General features: G+C 40.2%; 1 protein-coding gene and 1 pseudogene across 17 annotated transcripts in view; both read left to right on the top strand.

The window, feature by feature from the left end:
• The window catches only part of CASK (calcium/calmodulin dependent serine protein kinase), a 412,700-nt gene that overhangs the window by 248,922 nt on the left and 137,304 nt on the right, over positions 1 to 26,474 (top strand). For all 17 annotated transcript variants that reach the window (XM_055376433.2, XM_055376435.2, XM_004064027.4 and 14 more), the window contains exons 6-8: positions 5,710 to 5,812; positions 11,787 to 11,962; positions 16,676 to 16,798. In XM_055376433.2, coding sequence (XP_055232408.1) covers positions 5,710 to 5,812; positions 11,787 to 11,962; positions 16,676 to 16,798 — 402 coding nt within the window. The remainder of the gene's footprint in view (positions 1 to 5,709; positions 5,813 to 11,786; positions 11,963 to 16,675; positions 16,799 to 26,474) is intronic.
• LOC101138239 (14-3-3 protein zeta/delta-like) lies at positions 741 to 1,600 on the top strand (annotated as a pseudogene).

Here is a 26,474-nt window from a genome sequence, read left to right as displayed (position 1 = left end):
CTGTTGATTCCCAAATTTACACCTCTAATCCCAGCTTCCCCTTAATGTCATCTTATAAAATCTCAAACTCAATACGTATGAGACCAAATTCTTTTTTTTTTTTTTTCATTTTTCTATGAAATAGAGATGGGGTTTTGCCATGTTGCCCAGGCTGGTCTGAAACTCCTGGGCTCAAGCAATCTTCCCGCCTTGGCTCCCCAAAGTGCTAGGATTACAGGTGTGAGCCACCGCACCCAGCCTGAAACCAAATTCTTGATCCACCTTACAAACTCCTCCCTCAGTGTTCCCTGTTTCAGTAAATGGCATCTTCATTTTCACTCAGTTGCTCAGACCAGAAACCTAATTGTTATAATTGACTTGTGTCTTTCTCTCACGCTCATATCCAGTAGCAATTCCTGTCAGCTTTACCTTTAGAACATAAACTGAATTTGACTACTTCTCATCATCTCTGCTTCTGTCACTCTAGTCTAGTCCAAGTCACCATCTTCTCTTGCCTGGGCAACAGCAGTAGCCTCTTAATTGGTCTCCTTTTTCCCTATTTCTTCACAATCTCCTCACACAGCAGCCAGAGTGATCCTTTTAAAACCTAAAACTGATGATAGTACTCCCCTGTTCAAAACCTTATGGTGATTTCCCATCTCGCTCAACATAAAACCCAGAGTTCGGAGAGCAGGCCAGAGCCCAGGCCCGGCCCAGCGGCGCCCGCCAGGTAGACCCAGGCGAGGCCGCGTGCCGGCGTGAGGGGAGCCCACTGTGGGAACATCCAGTCATGGATAAAAATGAGCTGGTTCAGAAGGCCAAACTGGCCGAGCAGGCTGAGCGATATGATGACATGGCAGCATGCATGAAGTCTGTAACTGAGCAAGGAGCTGAATTATCCAATGAGGAGAGGAATCTTCTCTCAGTTGCTTATAAAAATGTTTTAGGAGCCCGTAGGTCATCTTGGAGGGTCGTCTCAGGTATTGAACAAAAGACGGAAGGTGCTGAGAAAAAACAGCAGATGGCTTGAGAATACAGAGAGAAAGTTGAGACGGAGCTAAGAGATATCTGCAATGATGTACTGTCTCTTTTGGAAAAGTTCTTGATCCCCAGTGCTTCACAAGCAGAGAGCAAAGTCTTCTATTTGAAAATGAAAGGAGATTACTACCGTTACTTGGTTGAGGTTGCCGCTGGTGATGACAAGAAAGGGATTGTGGATCAGTCACAACAAGCATACCAAGAAGCTTTTGAAATCAGCAAAAAGGAAATGCAACCAACACATCCTATCAGACCAGGTCTGGCCCTTAACTTCTCTGTGTTCTATTATGAGATTCTGAACTCCCCAGAGAAAGCCTGCTCTCTTGCAAAGACAGCTTTTGATGAAGCCATTGCTGAACTTGATACATTAAGTGAAGAGTCATACAAAGACAGCATGCTAATAATGCAATTACTGGGAGACAACTTGACATTGTGGACATCAGATACCCAAGGAGACGAAGCTGAAGCAGGAGAAGGAGGGGAAAATTAACCGGCCTTCCAACTTTTGTGTGCCTCATTCTAAAATTTACACAGTAGACAATTTGTCATCCATGCTGTCCCACAAAGTTTTTTGTTTACGATTTATGACAGGTTTATGTTACTTCTATTTGAATTTCTATATTTCCCATGTGGTTTTCATGTTTAATATTAGGGGAGTAGAGCCAGTTAACAGTTAGGGAGTTACCTGTTTTCATCTTGAGGTGGCCAATATGGGGATGTGGAATTTTTATACAAGTTATAAATGTTTGGCATAGTACTTTTGGTACATTGTGGCTTCACAAGGGCCGGGGTAAAACTGCTTCCCTGTCCAAGCAAAGAAAACTGCCTACATATTGGTTTGTCCTGGTGGGGAATAAAAGGGATCATTGGTTCCAGTCACAGGTGTAGTAATTGTGGGTACTTTAAGGTTTGGAGCACTTACAAGGCTGTGGTAGAAACATACCCCATGGATACCACATATTAAACCATGTATATCTGTGGAATACTCAATCTCAATGTGCACACCTTTGACTACAACTGCAGAAGTGTTCCTTTAGACAAAGTTGTGACCCATTTTACTCTGGATAAGGGCAGAAACGGTTCACATTCCATTATTTGTAAAGTTACCTGCTGTTAGCTTTCATTATTTTTGCTACACTCATTTTATTTGTATCTAAATGTTTTAGGCAACCTAAGAACAAATGTAAAAGTAAAGATGCAGGAAAAATGAATTGCTTGGTATTCATTACTTCATCTATATCAAGCACAGCAGTAAAACAAAAACCCATGTATTTAACTTTTTTTTTTAGGTTTTTTGCTTTTGTGATTTTTTTTGATACTTGCCTAACATGCGTGCTGTATAACAATCCAAGCATAATTGTTAAGAACACATGTATTAAATTCATGTAAGTGGAATAAAAGTTTTATGAATGGACTTTTCAACTACTTTCTCTACAGCTTTTCATGTAAATTAGTCTTTTGGTTCTGAAACTTCTCTAAAGGAAATTGTACATTTTTTGAAATTTATTCCTTATTCCCTCTTGGCAGCTTTTACCAAGTTTAAACACAAAATTTATCATAACAACAAAAATACTACTAATATAACTACTGTTTCCATGTCCCGTGATCCCCTCTCTTCCTCCCCACCCTGAAAAAAATGAGTTCCAATTTTTTTGGGAGAGGGGAGATTGATTAGAAAAAAATGTAATATGTTCCATTTAAAATTTTGGCGTATGGCATTTTCTAACTTAGGAAGCCACAATGTTCTTGGCCCGTCATGACATTGGGTAGCATTAACTATAAGTTTTGTGCTTCCAAACCACTTTTTGGTTTTTAAGAATTTCTTGATACTCTTATAGTCTGCCTTCAATTTTGATCCTTTATTCTATTTGTCAGGTGCACAAGATTACCTTCCTTTTTTAGCCTTCTGTCTTGTCACCAACCATTCCTACTTGGTGGCCATGTATTGGAAAAAGGCCGCATGACCTTTCTGGCTCCACTCAGTGTCTAAGGCACCCTGCTTCCTTTGCTTGCATCCCACAGACTATTTCCCTCATCCTGTTTACTGCAGCAAATCTCTCCTTAGTTGATGAGATTGTGTTTATCTCCCTTTAAAACCCTGCCTATCCTGAATGGTTTGTCATTGTCTGCCTTTAAAATCCTTCCTCTTTCTTCCTCCTCTGTTCTCTAAATGATGGGGCTAAGTTATACCCAAAGCTCACTTTACAAAATATTTCCTCAGTACTTTGCAGAAAACACCAAACAAAAATGCCATTTTAAAAGAGGTATATTTTTTCTTTTAGAATGTAAGCTCCTCAAGAGCAGGGACAATGTTTTCTGTATGTTCTATTGTGCCTAGTACACTGTAAATGCTCAATAAATATTGATGATGGGAGGCAAAAAAAAAAAAAAAACACCCAGAGTTCTCACCACAGTTTCAAGGCCCTACACCTTTGATCATCCCTCAGATCACATTTCCCACCACTCTGCCCCTTGCTCTCATGCCTTTCCAGACACACTGGCTTCCTTCTTCTTCTCCAAACAACCCTCCTTATTCCTGTGGGCCTTTGTATTGGCTGTTCTTCTCATCTGGAACTTGCTTCCATGTGGCTTGCTTTTTCACTTCGTTCTGGTCTCTGTTCAGATATTACCCATTAGAGAGGCCTTCTCTGACCCCAACTAAAATAGCATTTCCCTAGTCCCCATCCCTATAACACCTCCTTACCAGCTTAATTTTACTTCCTAACAAGTAATACTACCTGGCTTTACATTCTGTTAATTTGCATTTATGGCTCTATTTGCTTTCTTAAATTCAACTCTTTAGGCCAGGCACAGTGGCTCATGCCTGTAATCTGGGCACTTTGGGAGGCCAAGGTGAGAGGATCACTTGAGACCAGGAGTTCAAGACCAGCCTGGGCAACATATCAAGACCCCTTATCTCTTTTTAAACATAAATTAATTTAACTTAATTAAGTTCACATTTTATAACTTGTCTTAAGGATTCGAGAATGACTGAATCTACACAGAGGAGAATTATATAGATTCCCTTGTAACATTAACTTAAGCATAAACATCATCAACATACTATTAAGGGCATACAGAACTTTGGAGTTCTGATTTCAGCTTCTACTCCTTCCTAAGGTGATAATAGTCACATAGGCATGGCCAGAAGACCCTGTTGGAGTCTAGTTTGCATTTTTTTCTTCTGTATCATGTTCATTCTTTTCTAGGCTTGCTCACTTGCTGTGTCCCATACTGGAATCATGCTAGGGGTATTGCCATCTTAGTCTGTTGTCATTGTTCTCTCTTTGAACCAACAGAAAGTTCTAACTAACAGCAGTCTATCAGTTGATTTCGGTAGAGGTTTGCCTGCTCTCCCATAGACTCTTCTTGCTACTTTGTGTCATGCTGTGGTTTGCTCACTATTCATTTCTACACTTGCCTTCCTTCTTTCTCTGGCTCTCACATACACACTTGTATTTCCTGGCTCATCTCTGTTTGTGCTAGACTATTGGAAAAGTCTTTAAACTTCTTTGGACAGAAAGAATAACTTCCAAGGTAGAATCCTGATGCTCCCATTGGGCAGAGTAAGGATTCCTCCCACCTGTGTGTCATCATCAAACACAGGTGTACCAGCTCAGTATGATTGCACACGTTTTTTTATACCTATTATGTTGGCTAAAACTGAACAAAAACTGTGTCCTTTTATGAATGAGAAAATATAGGAGAGAATTTTTAAAAACCTTTTGTCTTCCATGACTAAAGAGACTTGCTTTTTTTACTAGCCCCTGTTTTGAGAGCCGGTCAGATGTAGTTTTAGTCATATTGGGGAGGACAGTGTTTAAGCAGATACCAGAGCTCCCCATTATGAAATTCTTTCCTGACACCAGCCCCAACTAGGTCCCAGTAAGAAATAGATGCAGAGGACAACATCCTACAAAGGAAACCCTCATTGTTATCACAAAGCATATGATATAAAGGAGCCCTGGTCAAGCAGGATACCCCTTGGGGAGAGGATGTCTTTGCCCTGGACTAGGAATCAGGCAAGTGGTTTTCTTTCCCCTTCTCCTTTTTCACCTCCCACTCCCACAGAGAGGAAAAGCAGATCCAGAGAAGACATGCCCAGGAAGAGCGTTGAAGTCCCTGGGAACAAGGCTTAATTAAAATCATTAAATCTGACCCATCCATGTAGTACTCCTTGGCTTAAGGGTGGAATGAATAAAGCAAAGCAAAGAGGACTGGGCAGGGTGGAGAAAGAAAGGGCCATGACTATCCCCTAACAACCAGGATACAATGGCTCTGTAGGTAAAATCAGAGGTTTCAAGAAACATTTTGGAAGTGTAAAATATATTTTTTCTTAAAGAAATCTAGACTGTCACTCAAAGGAAGACAATATTGCATAGTAAGGCAAAAAAAATGTATCTGTGTTTCTTAAACATCCATGCTTCCTTAGTAATTCTTAGCACTGTACTCTAACCTTACAAGCAAATAATACCTAAAGAACATTGGATGGAACAGGTATGTATTTGGAGAAATCAGCCAGACGTGAGAATATGACAAATAATTCAAGCATCCAGAATAATTTAGAAGTTTTTAATGTGTTTCTCTATTATCATGTTATCTAATTTTATGTAAACTGCATTGTTCATCTTCAATTAATCCTTATCTTCGGGTTTGTTTTTTGTTTGTTTGTTCATCTGTTTTTCTTTTCAGCCCCACTGTGTTCTCCTTGCCTCAAAAGAAAACTCGGCACCTGTTAAACTTGGAGGCTTTGGGGTAGCTATTCAATTAGGGGAGTCTGGACTTGTAGCTGGAGGTAAGACTGCTTTAAAAAAAAAAGAAAATTCTTCAAAACCTGGTCACTTGCAACTGGTATAAAACTTTCAAGCTACATATTAGCCCAACCTCAGTGTTTCATACCTCATTCCACCCCACCCCAACTACCAAAAAGCATCATCAGATAGTTTTTAATTTAATAACTCTGTAGTCATAACTAGAATTTTAGTCCCTTAAGAATAGACTCTTTTTTCTCTTTGTACCTCCAGTACTTAAGAGACTGTACGAGATTAAGACAGTGTTCAAAGAAAATAAGTTTGAGGCATAGTGCCTTTTAAAGTTGAACTGGCCAAATGAAGTCAAATCTAAAATGTGTAGATTAGCCACTTCCTGGTTTACACTGATGGCTAATTTTTAATTTCATACTGTTTTCCTTTTTCCATTTATCAAAGAATCCTGCTCAAGCCATCAGCCTGTATATTAGCAAAGAATAAGCAGATGTGAATGCAGGCTGATTTTATTATTAGCCAAAGCAAAACATAATTTTTAAATTCCCATGTCAGAATAAAAAGAAAAAAGTTACAAATTATATAATCTTGCACAGCACATTTCATATAACTCAATTCCTTATAGCTAGAACATCAAGCAGTAACAACATAGACCATCTTCAGAAAAATGAGCCATAAGTCATAGTTGTAATTTTTTTTTTTTTTCAGACAATATCTTGCTGTGTCACCCAGGCTGGAGCGCACAGTGGCACGATCATGGCACACCGCACTGCACCCTTGACCTTCCAGGCTCAAGTGATCCTCCCACCTCAACCTCCCGAGTAGCTAGGATCATAGGCGTGTGCCACCATACCTAGCAAACTTTTTTTATTTTTAGTAGAGGCAAGGTCTCACTACATTGCCCAGGCTGGTCTCAAACTCCTGGGCCTAAGCAGTCCTCCTGCGTCAGCCTCCCAAAGTGCTGGGATTACAGGTGTAAGCCACTGCACCCAGCCAATAGTTGTATTCTTTAAATAATTTTTTCACCACAATGCCCTCTAAAATTAAATTACATTCAAATTTTCTTTTAGTTTCACATTCTTTTCCAGTTAATCATTTCCAATAATATGCAAAACTGCAAGCTGAGTATAGTTTCAAAGAATGCTAATTTTTTCCCCTAATTAGAACTTTCTGTTAGTGATTGGAAGACTGACCAAAGGGTCAGGTAGTAAAGCACAGTTTAATCATAGAATCTCAGGACTCCAAAGGGCCTTAACTTCTCCAGTCTTGTAACTAATGATTGAATTCTTCCATAATATTCCCAAGAAAAGATTGAGTTCTGGTATTAAACCTCAGAGAGCAAAGTAGTCACTACATCCCAAGACAGTTCATTTCATTTTTGGACAACTCCTTAAGTATTAAAAAGCTCATCTTTGCATCTTTCTGTAACTTCTACCCAGTCATCCTAATCCTGACTTTTGAAACCACTCTGAACAATTTTCATCCTTCCGTATGATAACCGTTCATCTGTTTGTAGACAACTACCATGTCCCCCTAGGTCTTATCCAAGTTAACTTCCCTAGGGTGATTTGGCCATTCTTCATATAAACTGGTTCAAAATCTCTTCAGTATCCACAAAGTACAGGGCCTGAACTGAACACTCTAACTACAGGTAGTACAGTACAGCCAATCCAGTGCACAGTAGCATTGGGCTATCACTTTTTTGTGTTCTGGGCCTTAAATTTCCCTCGAGTTCCCCAAATTGCATTAGCTTTTTGGACAACTACATAGCACTGATGGTTCATACTGATCTTGTAATCAAGTGAAAATCCTAAATTATTTTTTAAACAAATGTCACTGTTAAGCTAACTCTCTCAATTCTGGTACTTATACAGATCATTTCTATGTTAAGACTACGTAATTATAACAAATAATTTCTGATGATTATATTACCAAGGTTAATGGGATGAAATGAAATGAATTTATTTTATATGTTATATACTGGCCATATATAATGACTTTGTTTCTGTTGCTCTGGATCTATATCCTGTTGGTATTTAGAATGTCATGTTCTTCGTATTTTATTGTACATCTTGACTGGGGGGGAAAATAGATGCATTATGTTTACCTGGACATTTTCTCCATATTAATCTTTTTCTAAAGTCCATGAACCTTTCACCTAAATTGTTTATTTTTAAAGCTAATTTTGAACTCCCCCCACCGCCCACCGCCGGTATGTCAGTATTCAAAATTTATTTTTCTCCATGCTTCTAGAATTAAAATACTTCCTGATGGTCAAAATATTGTCATTTCTTAGCGCACCTTTTTTTGTATTCTTGAAATAACTGAATGTTACGTTTTAAAAAATAGAATATGAATAAATTAGAGATAAATTATTTCTCTTAGAAAAAGCTTTTCTGCTGTTTAAGGTACTTTTGAAATTTTGGTAATTAAGGTTGGGCACGGTGGCTCACGCCTCTAATTCCAGCACTTTGGGAGGCTGAGGCGGGCAGATTGAGCCCAGGAGTTCAAGACCAGCCTGGGCAACATGGCGAAACCCCATTTCTCCAAAAAGATGCAAAAATTAGCCAGACATGGTGACAAGAGTCTGTATTCCCAGCTACATGGGAGGATCGCTTGAACCCGGGAGGCAGAGGCTGCAGTGAGCTGAGATCGCACCACTGCCCTCCAGCCTGAGCAACAGAGCAAGACCCTATCTCAAAAAAAAAAAAAGAAAGAAATTCCGTCAATCATTTAATTATTTATCAACTTTAAAGCAGAAAGCCATTTTCCTGTCAGTTTGAAATCCCAGTCCCTAGTCCTCCAAATAGAAAGGAATTCATTTCTTTATATGTTGCATATAGTAAAAATCATTTAAACATATTTACACTCCCCCTACCTGAAACTCAGCTATTTAGGAAACTTACTTATCCAGAATACAACTAGAAACCTAGAAAATAACTATAATAGCAGCAAAATTATTCCTACCCTTAAAAATCCACTCATGCTCCTCACAATTGAGCATCTAAAGACACTCTCTAAGGCTGACTTGCTCCCATGTTTTAAAAAGTTGTATAGATTCGTGTTCCTTCATACCTTGCACATGCTATTCCTTCTAGTTGGAGTGCCTTTTGTTATTTTATCTATCTGGTTAACTCCTACTGTTCTGGAAGGCTGAGCTAACAATTATCTCCTCTTTAAAGCAGGCTTACCTTCACCATCCCGAGTTGGATAGCCCTATTCCTTCTCTCTATATTCCCATAACTATCTGGGCTACATACCTCCATGTAGCATTGGATGCAGGGACTTACATCAAAGACTGTGATTTGTAAGAGTAAGGGGGACCGTGGCTGAGGGTATCTAGGACCTAGCAAGCACTTAGGAAATTGCTATTAAATGAAATAAACTGGTTGCTAGTCAGGTTCTAGTTAATAGCAGATTATAAAAGCAACAAATTAGGAGAACGCAGAACTAAAGCATAGTGAGAGAAAAGAAATAAAAGCCTGACAAAAATATATATGATATATACTGAGCAGACACCAAAACTTGGAAAGCACAACAGCCTTTCAATATGAAAGAAATCAACTCTTGCATACCTCTGAAGTTCCTGAGGGTGCTTTCTGTTCTACAGCCTAGGTCTTTAATCAGTATCTACAATGACAACTCTGAGTCATCAAGAAAAGGTTAAATTATGAGCAGCATTCTGTGTAAAAGAAGTCAGGAAATTGTAGAAAGCCATACAAAATTATTTAACTAAGGTGGGCACTGTGACTCACACCTGTAATCCCAGCTACTTGAGAGGCCAAGGCAGAAGGATCGCTTGAGCCCAGGAGTTTGAGACTAGCCTGGGGAAAATAGTGAGACTCTGCAAAAAAATTATTAAAACAAAAAGGATTGTGCGCATAAAGATTCAAATCACAATGTATTTAAAAATGTAGCTATTCAGAACAATTCTCCCCCTGAGATTCTGGTAGGAAGATTTTATTGTATTATCAAAATATATAATATTTAAATATTTGTCCAAAATATCTCAAACTGCCATTTAATTTAGTTTGCTAATTTGTTTTCTTTTCTTAAAATTTTGTGGTCAAAGTCCTAAAAGTCAAGAAGAAGTATCAGCAAAAACAAGGATTTTTAGGAAGTTGGTGTATATTAAAGATTAACTCCAGTCCTTTTTACCTTCTACTGATTTACATGAAATAAAAGAGCATTCCTCTACATTCTTTCTACCATGGTTTTTCCCCTATCATCTATGAGCAAATTATTGAACCAAACAACAGGCATCTTCCCGAAGACTGAACACTAATTCTCCAGAATTGGGTAGTCTTCGTCTAGCTAAATGGAGAGAACCTTCTCAGGATGGCTGGGACTGGCCATGGTCGCTCTGATTATTCCCAGGTTAAGGCCCCCATTTTGAGTGGCTTGGCCCAGGAAGTGGTAGGAGTCAAGTTGAGTTTCAAAGCATCATCCAAACTGTCAGCAGGTACCTAACTGGTACCCTGGTACCAATTGAATGATACTGGTTTCCCCTACTCCTGCTAGCTCCTGTCCATCAGAACAAGGCTAATTCTCCAGTGGCCCCTCCCTGTCCAGGCTATTAATGAAGTATGGAAGGCTTAGTTCCCATCCCTGCAGCTTCTTCATGTTACTTGAGGAAGCAAAATGGGGCAATACAGAAATAAAAGTATTTCTCTAGCCAGGTCTTTCTAGTCAATAGTTCTCACTGATCTATCGTACATTTTAAATGAAAATATTTTCACTACTGGAACCCTGAACTTAAGCTTTTCTATTATGGGGGGAGGAAGGGAAACCATATGATCTGCAGCAAAGGTACATCCTGATACACAAGCTAAGAGCTCTTTTATCTTTCTGCATCCCAACTGAGTTTGATAATCATGAACAGAACTTGATATATTCTCTCTAGCTGAACCAGAAGATCTCTAAGGTCTTTTAAAACCACCGTTCTGAGTTCTAGATAAAGTATTGCACAACCTTCAAACTAAAAATTATCTTGAACTCAGTATGATGAAAGAGAGAGACAGAGGGAGGAAGGCAGGTGGCTGGGCTTGCATATATCTAGAAGAGCTGCCAAGTCTAGTGGGCAGTGCCCCATCCCACAGTGATCTTCCTGCAGGGTATAAGCCTTTCATTCCACAATAGAAGACTTCTTTTGGGATACTGAGTTAAAGATAGTTATGAATGTGCAAACAGCTAGTATCAGATTCCTTACAGAAAGCTAATTTTTGATAGAGAAACAAAAGAAAACTCTTTAAAGAAGATGAAAGTCAAAGAGGATTGAATGGGAGGAGCTTCATAATTTTGCTTTTGTTTATGCCATATATTTGCTCTCATTCTCTTCATATGTTAATGTTAGGAGGAAGCTAAAAACTCCTACTATAATAAAATATTACTAACTATTGTTAATTGCTATAATTAACCCATAAAATCAACTGAACAGGATTTCAGAGTCAAATTCATATTTCAAATAACAGTTCTCAGCATTTGGTTTCATTGGGGAATTTCCATTTGGCAGTCAAGTCATCTTTTTTCCACCGATTTTTTTCTCATGACTTCCTGCCCCCTCCTCTCCTTTCCCCTGCCTCTGCCTCTGCCCAGGGTAGGCCTCCCAACTCTTTCCTGGACAGCTACAGGCTCTGCCTGTTGACCCTTTCACCTGCCTCTGCTCTATATATTTGGTGACTTTCAACCATGTGAAAATTAGAAAATTAAACTTCTTCATGAGGTAAGAACCACATAAATACCTACTACGTAGCATGCAGAATTCAATAGGGAGTGCCAATGTACAAGACAGAATACCTATTCTGGGCTCAATATTTTCAGGAAGCAATTAGATAAGTAATTATTTTCACCTATGTGAGCTTGATTTTATGGAGAGGTGGAGGAGTGGTGAGAGTATATGTATTGGTAAACTTTTTATTTGGATTGTTATTGTTCTATTATTTTTAGTTTTCAAGTGAAAATCCCATTTTATGTAAACATTTTTCCTTAATGTTGTTTTAAATGTAGGACGTGTTGGAACACCTCATTTTATGGCACCAGAAGTGGTCAAAAGAGAGCCTTACGGAAAGCCTGTAGACGTCTGGGGGTGTGGTGTGATCCTTTTTATCCTGCTCAGTGGTTGTTTGCCTTTTTACGGAACCAAGGAAAGATTGTTTGAAGGCATTATTAAAGGAAAATATAAGGTAATGCATCATGAACATTTTCTTTTTCCATTGAGATTAATTTATCCTGAAAAATGTTTTTTTGAAGTTACTGTCTGTTTTTGCCCACTAATTGACATCAGGTAGTTACCCCATCAGAGAAAAGGTCTTTGCTTACATCATTGATCCAGTGGCCTTGGTAGGCAACATAGGCCTCAAGTAAATTTCTGAGTCATTGTCAGCTGAGCTATCACCCTGGTGAAGAAAACATTTATGAACCTTCTTTGTGTAATTTGAGAAAGGGGCTTCATTTTTAAAGCCTCCTGCTTAATTTGTAAAGTTAAAATGGAATTTCATCCAGGTATAATTTTAGTCATTCTTTATCTTAATTTTAAATTTAGGCCAGCACAGCTGAAAACATTTGCCATTTACATTCCAGGATAAACTGAAATGCCAGGATGACAACTGCATTTCATGATACAATATAGAGGCATTTCAGTGTGGCTTAAACATTCCTATTCTTCTTTGGCTATTAGGTGTTGGCAGCCTCATGTACTATCACAGACTTGTGATTAGTAAATCATTACTTTAACTAGTAAAAAATTGAAAATTCATTACTGACATTATGAATAGCTATATCACAAACACCTAAGGACTTCTTGGAAATAAGTAAGCTTAAAGTTGATTTCACTACCCCAGCTTTTAGACTCCTTTGCCCTGTCCCACAAGGTACAACTGACAGTGACTAGGAGGCTGGGCATGGGAAGCATGGGGATGTGTGTGTCTGGATATCAGGTTAAGGCTGTTTAAGTTGGGGAAATTCTTTTTCCTCTCATTATTACTGAAACTCATACTTTCTATTCAACCTCATCACTGTTTCATTTTCAGCCATGACTGACAACATAAAACCAAAAACATGTGTATGTAACACTGGACTCTAAAACTATGAGGCCCCTAAAGTTTTCTCTTCAATTCCTCGGTAATGTTAGAATTTTATATGGGACTTGGAAAAATAAAATTTAAAAAGAAGAAAAGTAAAGTGGTTCCAGAGTTACAGTCTTATCCTTTTAAGCCATAACTGAAGTTTATGGAGATGAGAATGGTATATACTTTTGTTGGTTTATTTACCTCACTCACCATCAGTTTATGAGTGCATATAAGTTTGTCTTTTGTTTTAGTTAGTTTAAGATATATACCAAAACTCTGTTAACAGAGAAAGATGTTTTCAGTGTAGCATTTTCTGCTCCTCCCAGAGTCAGTTGGCCACTGGGGAATAAAATCAATACTTATCAGGTAACTAAATGTCTCAGGAAACTGCTTGTAAATAGTCATCCCTCTTCAATCCAGGGAAGTTGTAAGTTGCTCTCAGGAATGCACAGCCAAATTCTGGTTGAATTTAGCCAAGTGAAATCACAGATACTAACGTTTTAAAAGAAACATGATTAGTGATACATCAGCATAATAATAATACTAGCAATAATGATAGCTAACTCAGGCATAGCACATAGCATAGCATACTTTACATAAGTAAAGTGCTTAGAATAGTTTAATTCATTTAACCCTCACAGCAACTTGTGAGGTAGGTACCATATAATAATAATCCCCCACCTGCGTTTTTGAGTTATAGGCATTTGCTAATAATAGAATTCTTCCTTTGTGTTTGTTCAGTTGTTAACTTCCTAGTTTCCAAGGCAATGTGCTTCATTCCAACAGACTCTGGTATTTTATTTCGTCTATTTTTAAAACATTGAATAGTTATTTTTGTTTCTTGGTAAAAAGACTTAGACTATTCGCATATGTGCAAAAATTAAGTCATTTAAAAATTCCCTCTTCCTAGTATTATAGTAAGTCAGATGGATGGTGGCAGCTACATCATAATTTTTTTTTGTACCTGGGGTTTGAAGCTTTGAGGTTAATAATTTATTTACTTTTTTACTTGGCTAACCTCACCTCTCATTTATCTTCAGGACTTTCCTTACAAAAGGCCTAGGTTTTCACCACCTTAGTTTGAAGTATAGATCTATCTCTACCATCTATGATGAATCTCGGCCTTTTTCTTTTAGTATACTGTCATATGATTCTGTCAGCATTTATTTTTCTATCTTTTATTATCAAAAATTTCAAACAAAAATAGTAGAGAGAATAGTATAATGAGCTCCCAGCTTCAGTAACACAGACAATCTTGTTTTATCTGTATTCAACATATTATTACATTATTTTAAAGCAGATCTCAGCTGGGCTCACTTGAGCTCAGGAGCTCAAGACCAGCCTGGGCAACATAGGGAGACCTGGTCTCTACAAAGAGTACAAAAATTAGCCAAGTGTGGTGGCACACACTTGTAATTTCAGCTACTTGGAAGGCTGAGGTGGCAGGATTACCTAAGCCTGGGAGGTCAAGGCTGCAATGAGCCATGATCACACCACTGCACTTCAGCCTGGGCAGCAGAGCAAGACCCTGTCTTCCCAAAAAAAAAAAAAAATAGATTTCAAAAAAATTATTTCATCACCTTGGTGGTTCTTTTTTGAGACAGAGTCTTGCTCTGTCACCCAGGCTGGAGTGCAGTGGCACGATCTTGGCTCACTGCAACCTCCACCTCCCAAGTTCAGGTGATTCTCGTGACTCAGCCTCCTGAGTAGCTGGGATTACAGGCGCATGCACCACGACACCCAGCCAATTTTTGTATTTTTAGTAGAGACGGGGGTTTCACCATGTTGGCCAAGCTGGTCTCAAACTCCTGGCCTCAAGTGATCCACCTGCCTCGGCCTCCCAAAGTGCTGGAATTACAGCTGTGAGCCACCGCGCCCGGCCGCATTTCATCACCCTAATGGTTCTGAGCAAAAGAACTATTAACAAAATTCTTGATCTCTATGGATATTTTAAAGAAAAGTTTGATGACACCTTTTAAATGCAGTACTTTTTTTTCTTTTTTTACCTCCAGCAGTTGCAAATGTGAGACCACATTAGAAAATACTGTTTCACTGGAGTATATGCTAACACTTAACCTCAATTAACTTCTTTGTAAAGGGCAAAAATATATTTCCCAAACCATATATAAGAAGTGTAATGTCATATCATTATTACAGGTAACCAGTTAGTATATACACAGCAAGATTCTAAGCTGCTATGGGTTTGGTATTCAAATAAGTAAAATTGTTTTATAGCCTTATTTTGTTCCCCGGTATAGATTCAATCTCCCCAATTTGTTTTAGCTACTCTTCTCAGCTGAAGGAATAGAAAATCCTGTATTGGACTGTCTTGTAAAAAGGACAAGGGAGTATCCTTCTAAACCTCTACTCATTTCAGAAATCTTACTACCCCTTTCAGATGATTTCTCAACCACTTTGTCAAGGAAAAATTATTCAGACTTTAAAGAGCACATTCACTCCAGGATAGGGAGAGGAAACAAGTCTACCCAAGCCCTGTCTAATCACTTACCTCATTTCAAACTGGTCAGTTGACCACAATTTCACTAGGATGAAAAGTGTGGGATTTCATCCCTCCCAAAGTGTGGGATTACAGGCATGAGCCACTGTGCCCGGCTGGATAATGATAATTAAACAGCCTCATGGCATTAGTCTTAATGGGATTTGACAAGCAGAAGTGGCTACTATTTGAAATTCTGCCTGTTGGGGGGAAAAATGAAGCACACTTCAATTTTAAGGGCTATCCCCATCATAAAGACACTTTTCACTCCCCATCTTCAAGTACAAAGTCTCACATTAGTCAGAGCTAATGCTAGCCCTTGCTCAAATTGTGATGATTCATTTATACTGCAGTGCAAGTACTGCAGTTTCATTTGGCTTTAAAATGTTGTGGAGTTTATTCTTCATCTTTCTTCCTTAGAAGGTGATGTAGGTCTCTGCCTGTTAAAGCCATGGCTTTGCTTGAAGGTCCTGGCACTGGGTAGCTCACATAAACTCACCCCATCAGTAAACCTATTGATATTGAACAAGGAATGAGACCCTACTCTGTCTCTGCCTCCTTTCCCCACTTGCCTTCCCAACCCCATGCCCTAACCACTCTGATTTTTTTTTTTAATGATTCTGGGTCTCAGACATATCCCTTTTCCCAGGAGCCTTCTAGCACTTGGCTCACAGATCCACAGCCTTTCTCATAAGTCCTGTGTCTTTTGAACAATTCATAATTATTTTTGTTTGATTTTAATCAATATACCATGTGGCTTAGTTGTCTCATCTCTAAAAGAGACAAAAGTAACTTCACTGAGGACAGTATTCAAGCAAATCTGTTATTCTGTGGGACCTACGGTAGTAGAATACTTTTTCCTAAACACCGAAATTGATATGCAGTGACCAAAATATCCTATTAAAAACTTTGCATAGTTCACAATTATTGCTAACCTCGATTTTTAAAAACATATCTTAAAAATATTTCTTTAAAAATTTTAAGTTTTATTTTAGTTCTTTCTGGATCGATGTATTCTAGTCTCCCTAGCTAAGGATCTAAAGATAGAAACTGGAATAATGAACATTCTAGTCTTCAATTATTGAAAATATTATCACTTACATAACAAGAATATGGGTATGGAATATTTACTAACACAAATTCTTATGTAGTAAAGAACAACAGAAGAATTGCATTTGTCCTTTTCTTAGAATGCAAGCTTTTAGAATCAAATTTCTGTTCTTTGCTCTCAGAACTTTATTCACATTGAAGCAATATAGGAATATTAAATAATAGTGAATGTTAATGTCTCATTTAAGGTAACTATGTAGTTTTCCTTTCCTCCTCCTCAGATGAATCCAAGGCAGTGGAGCCATATCTCTGAAAGTGCCAAAGACCTAGTACGTCGCATGCTGATGCTGGATCCAGCTGAAAGGATCACTGTTTATGAAGCACTGAATCACCCATGGCTTAAGGTACATGAGCATTCACAGGTCACCTTCTACACTTTGTCTGAACACTTCCAGTGACAGGAATGCATTGCTCTATGAGATGGTCCTTTTTACCTTTTCTTTTTTCTGAGCAGTTTTCATTAGTTTTTTTCATCTTGTTTGCTGTTCCTGCACATCATCTGTGAACATCTGAATAGAAGACATACCATTTGAGTGTCATGCAGCTATCAGAGGGTAAAAAACAGGATTAAGACAGAATATATCAGGGGAAGGCCTCTTTGTTCTCTGCCAACATGTGTTCCAAAGATATGCAACATCAACAACTGAAGTAATACTATGTGATAATAAATTAACTATCTTTATTTTGGGTGTGACTGTGTGCTTTATAGCATTAACTATTTTTCAGTAGATACTAGGTATAAATTTTCTGTCTTAGGAAAATGGCAGGTTTTTTTTTTTTTAGACAAGGTCTGACAACATTGCCCAGGCTGGAGTACAGTGGCACCATCTCTACTCACTGCAACCTCTGCTCCTGGGCTCAATCGATCCTCCCACTTTAACCTCCCCAGTAGCTGGGAGCACAGGCATGCAGTACCACACCTGGCTAATTTTTGTATTTTTTGTAGAGATGGGGGTTTCACCATGTCGCCCAGGCTTGTCTCAAACTCCTGGACTCGAGCGATCTGCCCGCCTCAGCTTCCCAAAGTGCTGGGATTACAGGCATGAGCCACTGCGCCCAGCCAAAAGGCAGATTTTAAAAGTTCATTTTATATCCCATCTTGCCAGTGAGTATTAAGGAAAATTATAACTTGGGACAGCAGTGAAACAGTACTTTTTGATTAAAACATTATACAGCCCAATAATTCCAGGCAATTTTCATTTTAGATGTTAGAAAAACTAACGCTTGGAGAGGTTAAGAATTTGTGCCAAGTTGGCCGGGTGCGGTGGCTCATGCCTGTAATCTCAGCACTTTGGGAGGCCAAGGTGGGTGGATCACAAGGTCAGGAGTTTGAGACCAGCCTGGCCAATATGATGAAACCCCATCTCTACTAAAAGTACAAAAATTAGCCTAGCGTGGTGGCGGGCGCCTGTAGCCCCAGCTACTGAGGAGGCTGAAGCAGGAGAATAGCTTGAACCCGGGAGGCAGAGGTTGCAGTGAGCCAAGATCGTGCCACTATACTCCAGCCTGGGTGACAGAGCGAGTCTCCATCTCCCAAAAAAAAAAAAGAATTTGCACCAAGTCACAGAAGTTGTCAGTGGTGGAACCAGGATTCTAATTCAGCCTGCCACTACCCTTTGATTTGTGCACTAGATCCTATCCCTTTTTATCTGACCACATTGACCCAACAACTTCCTCCCTTCCTGCATCATCAGAGTTCTCTCTCTGTTGGATCTAACATGCTATAGGTTATTTGTATTATACACACTCTTATATAGACATAATACCTTCTCCTGACCCTACAACCCCCTCCAGGTTTTGCCCCTATTCTTTGCTTCCCTTGACAGCAACTCCTGAAAAGAGTTGTATAGACTACTCACATTGTCCAGTTTCCCATTCCTTTCCCATGAACCCAGTCTAGTCAGTATCACAATCTTATTTATTCCACTAAAACAGCTCTGGTCAAGTCACTACTGACCTTCTTGTTGGTAAGTCCAGTGTTCAAATCCCAGGGCTTGTTCTTGGCCTGTCAGCAACATTTGACATCCATCCTTCTGAAACACTGTCTTCTCTGGGCTTCTGGAACACCTGCTCTCTTGGTTGTCCTTCTACCTCCTGGCTGCTCCTTCTCAGATCCTACTGATTCTTCCTCATCTCCCCTCTCCCACCTCTTCACACTGGAATGCCATAGGCCTCCATCCTTGCTCCTCCTCTTTTTCTCTATTGAAGCTGAAAAAACTCAAACTGCTCTCACACCACACAGCAACAATCAATACAGAAGACTTCTGTGACCAGAAGTGTGGAGATTTCTTCTCACCAACAAGCAAGCAATCAACTCTGCAGCAGACTGCAGCTGGGTGTCCTCCCAACTAAATTCAAACACTATCTACCTGGAGATAGCATCAGATCCCACAGATTGAGGGCTCAGTCCCACAACCCTCACCTCTTCAGACACCAGTCATAAGTCCAGGCCGCTGAAACTTCTGCCAACCAACTACAAATTGGGGACACCACAGCCTCTTCCTCTTTGGGGTTGGTTAATTTGCTACAGCAGCTCATAGAATTCAGGGAAACATTTACTTACGTTTACCGGTTTGTTACAAGAGATATTACAAAGAATATAGATAAAGAGATGCACAGGACAAGTTATAGGAGAGGAGGGGAGCAGAGCTTCCATACCCTCCCCAGGCACAACACCTTCCAGGAACCTCCATGTGTACAGCTATTCAAAAGCTCCCCAAATCCTGTCCTTTTGGGGTTTTATGGTGGCCTTATTACTATAGGCATGATTGATTAAACCATCGGCCATTGGTGATCAACTTAACCTTTGGTACCTCTCCCCTCCCCAGAGATTGAGGGGTGGGGCTGAAAGTCCCAACCCTCTAATCCTGCCTGGGTCTTTGTGACCCCATCCTGAAGCTGCCTAGAGGCTGCCACCCATCAGACATCTTTGGCATTTCTAAGGATTTTAGGAGTTGTATGCCAGGAAATGAGCTAGAGGACCAAATATATATTTCACAGTATACCTCTGGTCTTCAAACCTGGATTCCTTACATTAAAAAAAATAGGCCAATGTGGTGAAACCCCATCTCTACTAAAAATATAAAAATTAGCTGGGTGTGGTGGCAGGTGCCTGTAATCCCAGCTACTTGGGAGGCTGAGGCAGGAGAATCGCTTGAACCCAGGAGGCAGAGGTTGCAGTGAGCCAAGATCACGCCATAGTACTCCAGCCTGGGCTACAAGAGCAAAACTCTGTCTCAAACAAAAAATAAAAAAAAGAAATATAAAAGAATATATAATTCAAAAGACACTGCCACATTACTAGAATCTCATTCAGGCATTGATAATTAGTTCAGTCCATCATCATAATGTATGAATAGGTCTCCCAGCATGAGGCCACTCAGGTTTGCAGGCTTTCCATTGATCTTGCCAGGTTCTAAAAGCAGGAATGGTCTTGGTTTCACCGTTTCAGACACCTGATATAATTGAGCTAAGAAACAGTATCCTTTCTTGCTCTGAGTCTCAAGGTGTTAATGTAATGTGATAATGGATTTCCCTGAATTCATAACACATTTATTTATTCCTTTACTCTCAGCTGTTAATTTTTTCCTCACTTTATTAATAACCTTTGGAAGAAACATTAGAATCAACATCGTGCTGGTCTAGATGGCAGACAGCAATATTCATCTAGTAATTACCTCCTCCTCAGTCCACTCCCATGCAGGGAGACTAAGGTTACATAGGTGCCAATTTAGTGGACCGTTTTTACCACCAGGCAATATAGCTGCATTCACAATTAACCCGTTTTGCACAACCCACCCCCATCAGGTCCTTAGGAATTCTGACACAAGGTTTAAAAACATAGTTACAATTTCTTGTTTAGGAATCATCCCTGGTTCTAACACTGGTAGTTATGGCTCTGGTTCTAGAACCACTGCATAGGGAGGGGCAGGGGGAGTTTAGATGATATGGGAAAGAAGGAAAGAAAAAAGTATAGTCATTATATCAGCATACTCCCCTCTTGTCAAGAATTACATAGTCATAACAGCATCCTCTACCACCCCCTCTTCCCCAGATCAATCAGAAAAACAAAAGAATATCTAGTGGGGACACTCCTTTAGCCCCACTCATGTTGAGTGTGAGTACACACTGGTAAAGGCAAGTAAGCCAGCCCTTCCTGCTTTCATCTCCCCCTGTTTTAGACAACCAATGTTTTCATTGCCCATTTTAGTCTCTATCAAACTATTACTCTGAGAAGAATATCTCTGCCCACTGCTGGAACATTATGGGCTGTACCGTGTGTTCTTTGGCCTGAAGAAATGGTGTTCAGCTCTCCAAATATGTGCAATATCTTCTGTTCTGGCTTTTTTATGGTATTCTCATCATTCACATCTTCCACCGGGCAAGCAAAGCCCAGTCCAGAATCCGTGTCTACTCCTGTCAAAACCCATCTGTGGCCTCCCAGGGTTACCAGCATCAGCCTCACTTGCCAGCTTGTTCAGGGCTTTCCCACCAGGGAAATCTGCCCCACAGCCATGGGCAGTGTCTGTCTCTTTTGCTGGCAGACAGAACAGTTCTTATTGGCATTTTGTGCCTGAAATGATACAAAAGAAACCTGTCTAGATGCAGCCCATCTCTGCACTGTTGCAGTACCCGTTTATCCACTCATTTGATGGACCCAGGTGGCCACCTCGAGGGAGCACACAGGGTTCTCTGCTTGTCAATGTCAATCATTTTCCAAACCCAGAAAGAGGATCTTATGATGGGCATCAACATATTCTACTTATTGCACCCCTCAAATTTCCATAGGGCCATTCTCTATATGGGCATCCCTTTAATAAATAGGCCAGGTTTCCACTGCCCTTCTGCCTGACCATGTGACCAGGCCACTGGTGACTGTCCATGAGTCAGTAAAAAACCAAAGACGGGAGCTTTTGTTATTGTTCATTTCTTCAGAATGCAATTCAACTGCCAAGCTAATGTGATCTTACCTTCTTTGATCAAGAGTGGCATCCTTCCAAACAGGATGCTGTTGATTCACCTTGGAACTGTCATCCACACACCAAGCAGCTCTTCATTGGTCAGTTGAGAGCTGTTCACGGGGCCCTGTCCAAGTGTCAGTAGAATCCCACAGTTCCTCACACAGTTCCAGAGTCAGTCCTAGGGGAAAAGAGGCTCCCTGCTTGAGGATGTTTCCTCCTTGCACTTCCCGGAGAGGATGCTCCCACATAAACCATTTCCATTTTATTATGGAACTACTCTGGGCGCTGCCATCCCCATTTGAATGTTTCTCTGACATCATGTGAGAAAGCGTGGGTATTTCAGGTGTCAAGATCATTTTACGTCCTTCAGTCATTAGGGATAGTTTCAGTTAATGTCCCATAGCAAGGTAGTAAATGCACCGAGATGGAAATTCTCTAGTGCAAAGTCCTAGTAGTTGTCACTGGGAGATGCTCACAGACTTTGGCCATAAGCCCCAGTAAACATCCTGCAAAGGGCGAGCAGATGGAGAATTTGTCCCTACCAGCACTCCAGCTTCTCAACTCCACACTGTGTGAGCTCAAGCAATCTTACTGGTGCCTAGTTAGCATGTCCAATTAATATTTCTCAAAGTGCAGATTTACATTTCTTCTGTTTTACAATACTGGGTAGGGGAAGTGTTCTCCACCCAGTCATAATTATCCAGTTCCATAAAACATTTAGGTAAAGGAGACATAACTTATTTATGTATATCCTGTTTAAACATTCCAAATCTCATACTCCTATCAACCCTTACTTTTACCCTTTCTTGTTTAAAAAAAAAAAAAAAAGATGTTGAGTCCCCAACAGCAGGTTGAGCCAAGGGACCTTGCCCCTTTTGTCAATCTTTGTATTGATTAACCTGCCTCAACATTACCCCAAGTAACTGTTGGTCAGCTTTCTCACTGTAATCTCTGCCTTCTGACTTTTTCAATTTCTCCAAACTGGGGTGAATACAGCAAACCTGTTTGGAATCCCTTAACATTGGGAGAACAGCAGAAGCTCCCTACCAACCTTTGATAGTATTATATTGAGATCTTTGTTTTAACCCCATCGATTTCCACTTTATTCATCTCATTTCTTTTTATTTCTTTTTTATTTTTTTGAGACAGAGTCTTGCCCTGTCACCCAGGCTGGAGTGCAGTGGCGCAATCTCAGCTCACTGCAACCTCCGCCTCCCAGGTTCAAGCCATTCTCCTGCCTCAGCTTCCCGAGTAGCTGCGATTACAGGTGCCCGCCACCATGCCTGGCTAATTTTTTTGTATTTTTATTAGAGGGGGGGTTTCACCATGTTTGCCAGGATGGTCTCAAACTCCTGAGCTCAGGTGATCCACCCGCCTCGGCCTCCCAAAGTGCTGGGATTACAGATGTGAGCCACAGCATCCGGCCCTATTCTTCCCATTTCTTATTAGCCCTCTAAAGATTCCACCCTGCTGGGATGAGTCCCATGATTCTCCTCTTTCTTTTTTCTCTTAGTTTCACCCCATCACTGTTTTCTTCATTCACCTTATTTATTAATAACCATGTAAACTTTCCACCTTCCTGGGATGAGTCCTGTGACTCTCCTCTCTGCCTTTCCCCAGTCTTTTGTTAATTACGCTCATGTTTTCATTGGTGCCCATACAAAAGAGGCTCCCTTAGCATTTACTACAGCCAGAGTAATGGATGTATTCAGTGAGTGAATATCTCAGTCGTCATAAAGCCAGTCCCACATGGCCTGCATAGGAACCAAATGAGCCGCTTCACCTGGGGTACTCCACTTGGCATTGATAGGTAGAGTTGGACAGTCTCTACCTTCTCAGGGTGTACAGACCTTACAGTGGCTTTTATTCCATTCACTAGGCTGACTGTTCCCTCAGGAATAACTCCCTGTGTGTCTGGATCACATTATACCCATTGTTGATTGTTCAATAGTGAGCTGTGGGTCCTGCATCAACCCAAACATGCCTGTCCACTCTGCAGCATTTAAAACCAAAGAAAGTGCCCTAAATTAGTTATTCTCACAATCCATTTTAGTAAAGGATTTTCAGTAAACTGATGATACCAATCTATGAAATGCGACAATTTCTTCACACTGTACCCTCTGGTTTCAGTAGTTTCTTGGTTTTGCCCTTCCCTCACATCAACTACCTTCGTGGTAACCACAGGTCGTAGAGGTACTGTCATCCCTGTATAATTTTTCCTTTGGGGGTCAGCTTGAAGGCTAGTGGCCTGGGCTCAGATAGACTGAAATCTGAGCTTGGTCTAGCATCAAGGCCTCATCCAGCATTTGTTTCATTTCCGTTCAGCTGTTACAGACAACCACCACCAAGGGAGTGAATGTTTCATCTTTTTCTTACTAGTTTGCATATCCTTATGCATCCAGTGAACCAACTCCCTGAGTTGGATCCATCTCTAAATTCCATTGGTAACTTTTACCTTTAGTTGATTGCGACACAGTTGCAGCTCCAAACCATGGAAGACCACGATAATGAACCAGGAATCAAAGGTTCCTCATCTCCCACCCTTTCATTCTTTCTCTTCCCAAACCACATATTTCTGTGAGCCAGGGCCGTTCTAGCAAACCCTACTTCACTGACACTAACTGAAGGTGGAAAAACTCAGAACTGTTTTCCTCTGCTCTCGCACCACACAACAACAACAATCAACACACAAGACTTCTTTCACCAAATGTGTGGGGATTTCTCCCCATTAAGAAGCAAGTAATCAGCCCTGCTGCTGGGTATTCTCTAATTCAATTCTGACACTGTAGTATCACATCCCACAGTTTGAGGGCTTGGTCCCCAAGGCCTCCCCTTCCCACCCTTTCAGACACCAGTCACAAGTCCAGGCCTCCAGAATGTCAGACTGACTGGCTACAAATCAGAGATCCTACACCTGCTCTTTGGGTTCCATTAATTTGTTAGATCAGCTCACAGAAGTCAGGGAAACACTTTTACCATTGTGTTATAAAGAAAATTACAAAGGATACAGATGAAGAGATGCATTGATGGAGGTATAGGGGTGAAGTGGGAAGCTTCCATGCCCTCTGTGGATGCACCACCCTCCAGGAACCTCCATGTGTGCAGCTATCCGGAAACTCCCTGAACCCTGTCCCTTTGGGTTTCTATGGAGGCTTCATTACCATTGACCATTGGAGGTCAACTCAACCTTCAGCCCCTCTCCCCTCTCTGGAGGTTGGGGGTGGGGCCAAAAGTCCCAACCCTCTCATCCCTCCTTGGTCTTTCCTGTGACCACCCCTCATCCTGCAACTGCCTAGGGGCTGCCAGGCATCAGTCAGTCATTGGCATACAAAGATAGCCCTTACGCCATTCTAAGGATTTTAGGAATTGTATTCCAGGAAACGGAGCTGTAGACCAAATATATATTTCAAAATATCACATCCATCTACACTCCGGCCCTTGGAGAGCTCATCTAGTTTTGATGGCTTTAAATGCTATCTGTACAACAATGACTCCTGAATCCAGGCCTCTCCCCCAGGTATTCTTTCTTAATTCTCTATACAGTTTGGCTCCCTGACACTTGACTCATGTCACCCCTTCCTACTCTCCCTTCTTACTCCATTCCCATCATATCAGCCTCCTTGCTGTTCTTCAGACTGCAGGCACATTTCACCTCAGCACCTTTATATGACCCTTCCCTAGAATACTCTTCCCTCAGATATCATGGCTTGTTCCCTCACCATCTTCAGGTCTTTGCTTAGGTATCAGCTTCTTAGTAAGACCTTCCCTGACCACCCTATTTAAAATGTGGGGGAAGGAATGCCACCAGTATTCCCTATCCCCCTTCCCCTCCCTTATTTTTCTCCATAGCATCTGTCACCCTAAGACATACCTATATGTTACTTATATGTTTATTGTCTGTCTAGGTCATAAAATATAAGTTGCATAAGTCTAGGGATTTTTGGCTCTTGGTTCACTTCTGTCTAGCACCTAGAATGTATCTGGCATGCAGTAGGTGCTCAATGAATATTAATGATTTAATCAATGAATGAATGTTCGTTGTATTATACCATGCTACTTCCTCAGATTATGCAAAACAATAAAATATTTTAAAAGTAGATTAATAATGTATCTTAAGGTGATGACATGGAGTAGTATTACAGGACAATTTTGAGATTTCAGTGGATCTCGATTCTCCTTAAGAATATTACTTCTTAGCCCAGGCAACATAGGGAAATCCCGTCTCTACAAAAATAAAAATAAAAAAATTAGCCAAGCGTGGTGGTGCGCACCTGCAGTCCCAGTGACTCAGGAGCCTGAGGTGGGAGGACTGCTACTTCAAAAATATGCATTCACCTCTCTGATACTCAGTGCTAGTTATTCCTGATTTCCCCCAGAAAAGAGTAGTGAACAATTTTTAGATACTTTCCTTGTTTTGTTTTGTCTTTTGTTTGTTTTGCCCTCCCAGATATATAATGAACAGTTTAGAGGTAATTCCTATTTCTCCTTTACTTTTCTCACTTTCTCCATAACGGGGATCTTTTGTTCATTCAAAGCTGGTTTAAATGCCAAATAACGATGAAAATGGCAGCCATTTTAGTCATTTTTCAAATCTCTTAGAAGATAGTTTAACATTATACCATACCTACTTACAGTGCTTTCAAAGCTTATCTTGGCTAATAGCATATTTATTTTTGGAAACCTTTGTTCCTGCCAATGATTATAGTTCTCGTTCTAAGTAATTTGAGCTTAATACATAATAAATTTCTAGCACAAGAAAGACAAAAAATGTCAGTAACTTAAATGAAAAAGTTTAAGACGGCTCTTTGAGCTGAGTATCGCATGCCATGTCTAAACAACAGTTTAACTTCACTACTTATGTCATCTGAAGATGGAAAAACTCAATTAGAATGTTATCCAGCTGGTAAGAGCAGGCTTATGTTATATTTCAGTATTTGTCCATGTGTATTTATAAATCATTACTGTGGATGTAAGAGGTATTTTTTTAGAATGGTTGAAATTTAAATATGAAAAACTCCTGGATAACTTGCAAATTGAAGAAATAAAATGATACTGGTTG

The sequence above is a fragment of the Gorilla gorilla genome, chromosome X (assembly GCF_029281585.2).
Source record: "Gorilla gorilla gorilla isolate KB3781 chromosome X, NHGRI_mGorGor1-v2.1_pri, whole genome shotgun sequence".
Classification (NCBI taxonomy): Eukaryota; Metazoa; Chordata; class Mammalia; order Primates; family Hominidae; genus Gorilla; species Gorilla gorilla.
The sequence above is the reverse complement of the archived record's forward strand: the minus strand, read 5'-3'. Positions and strand labels throughout refer to the sequence as shown.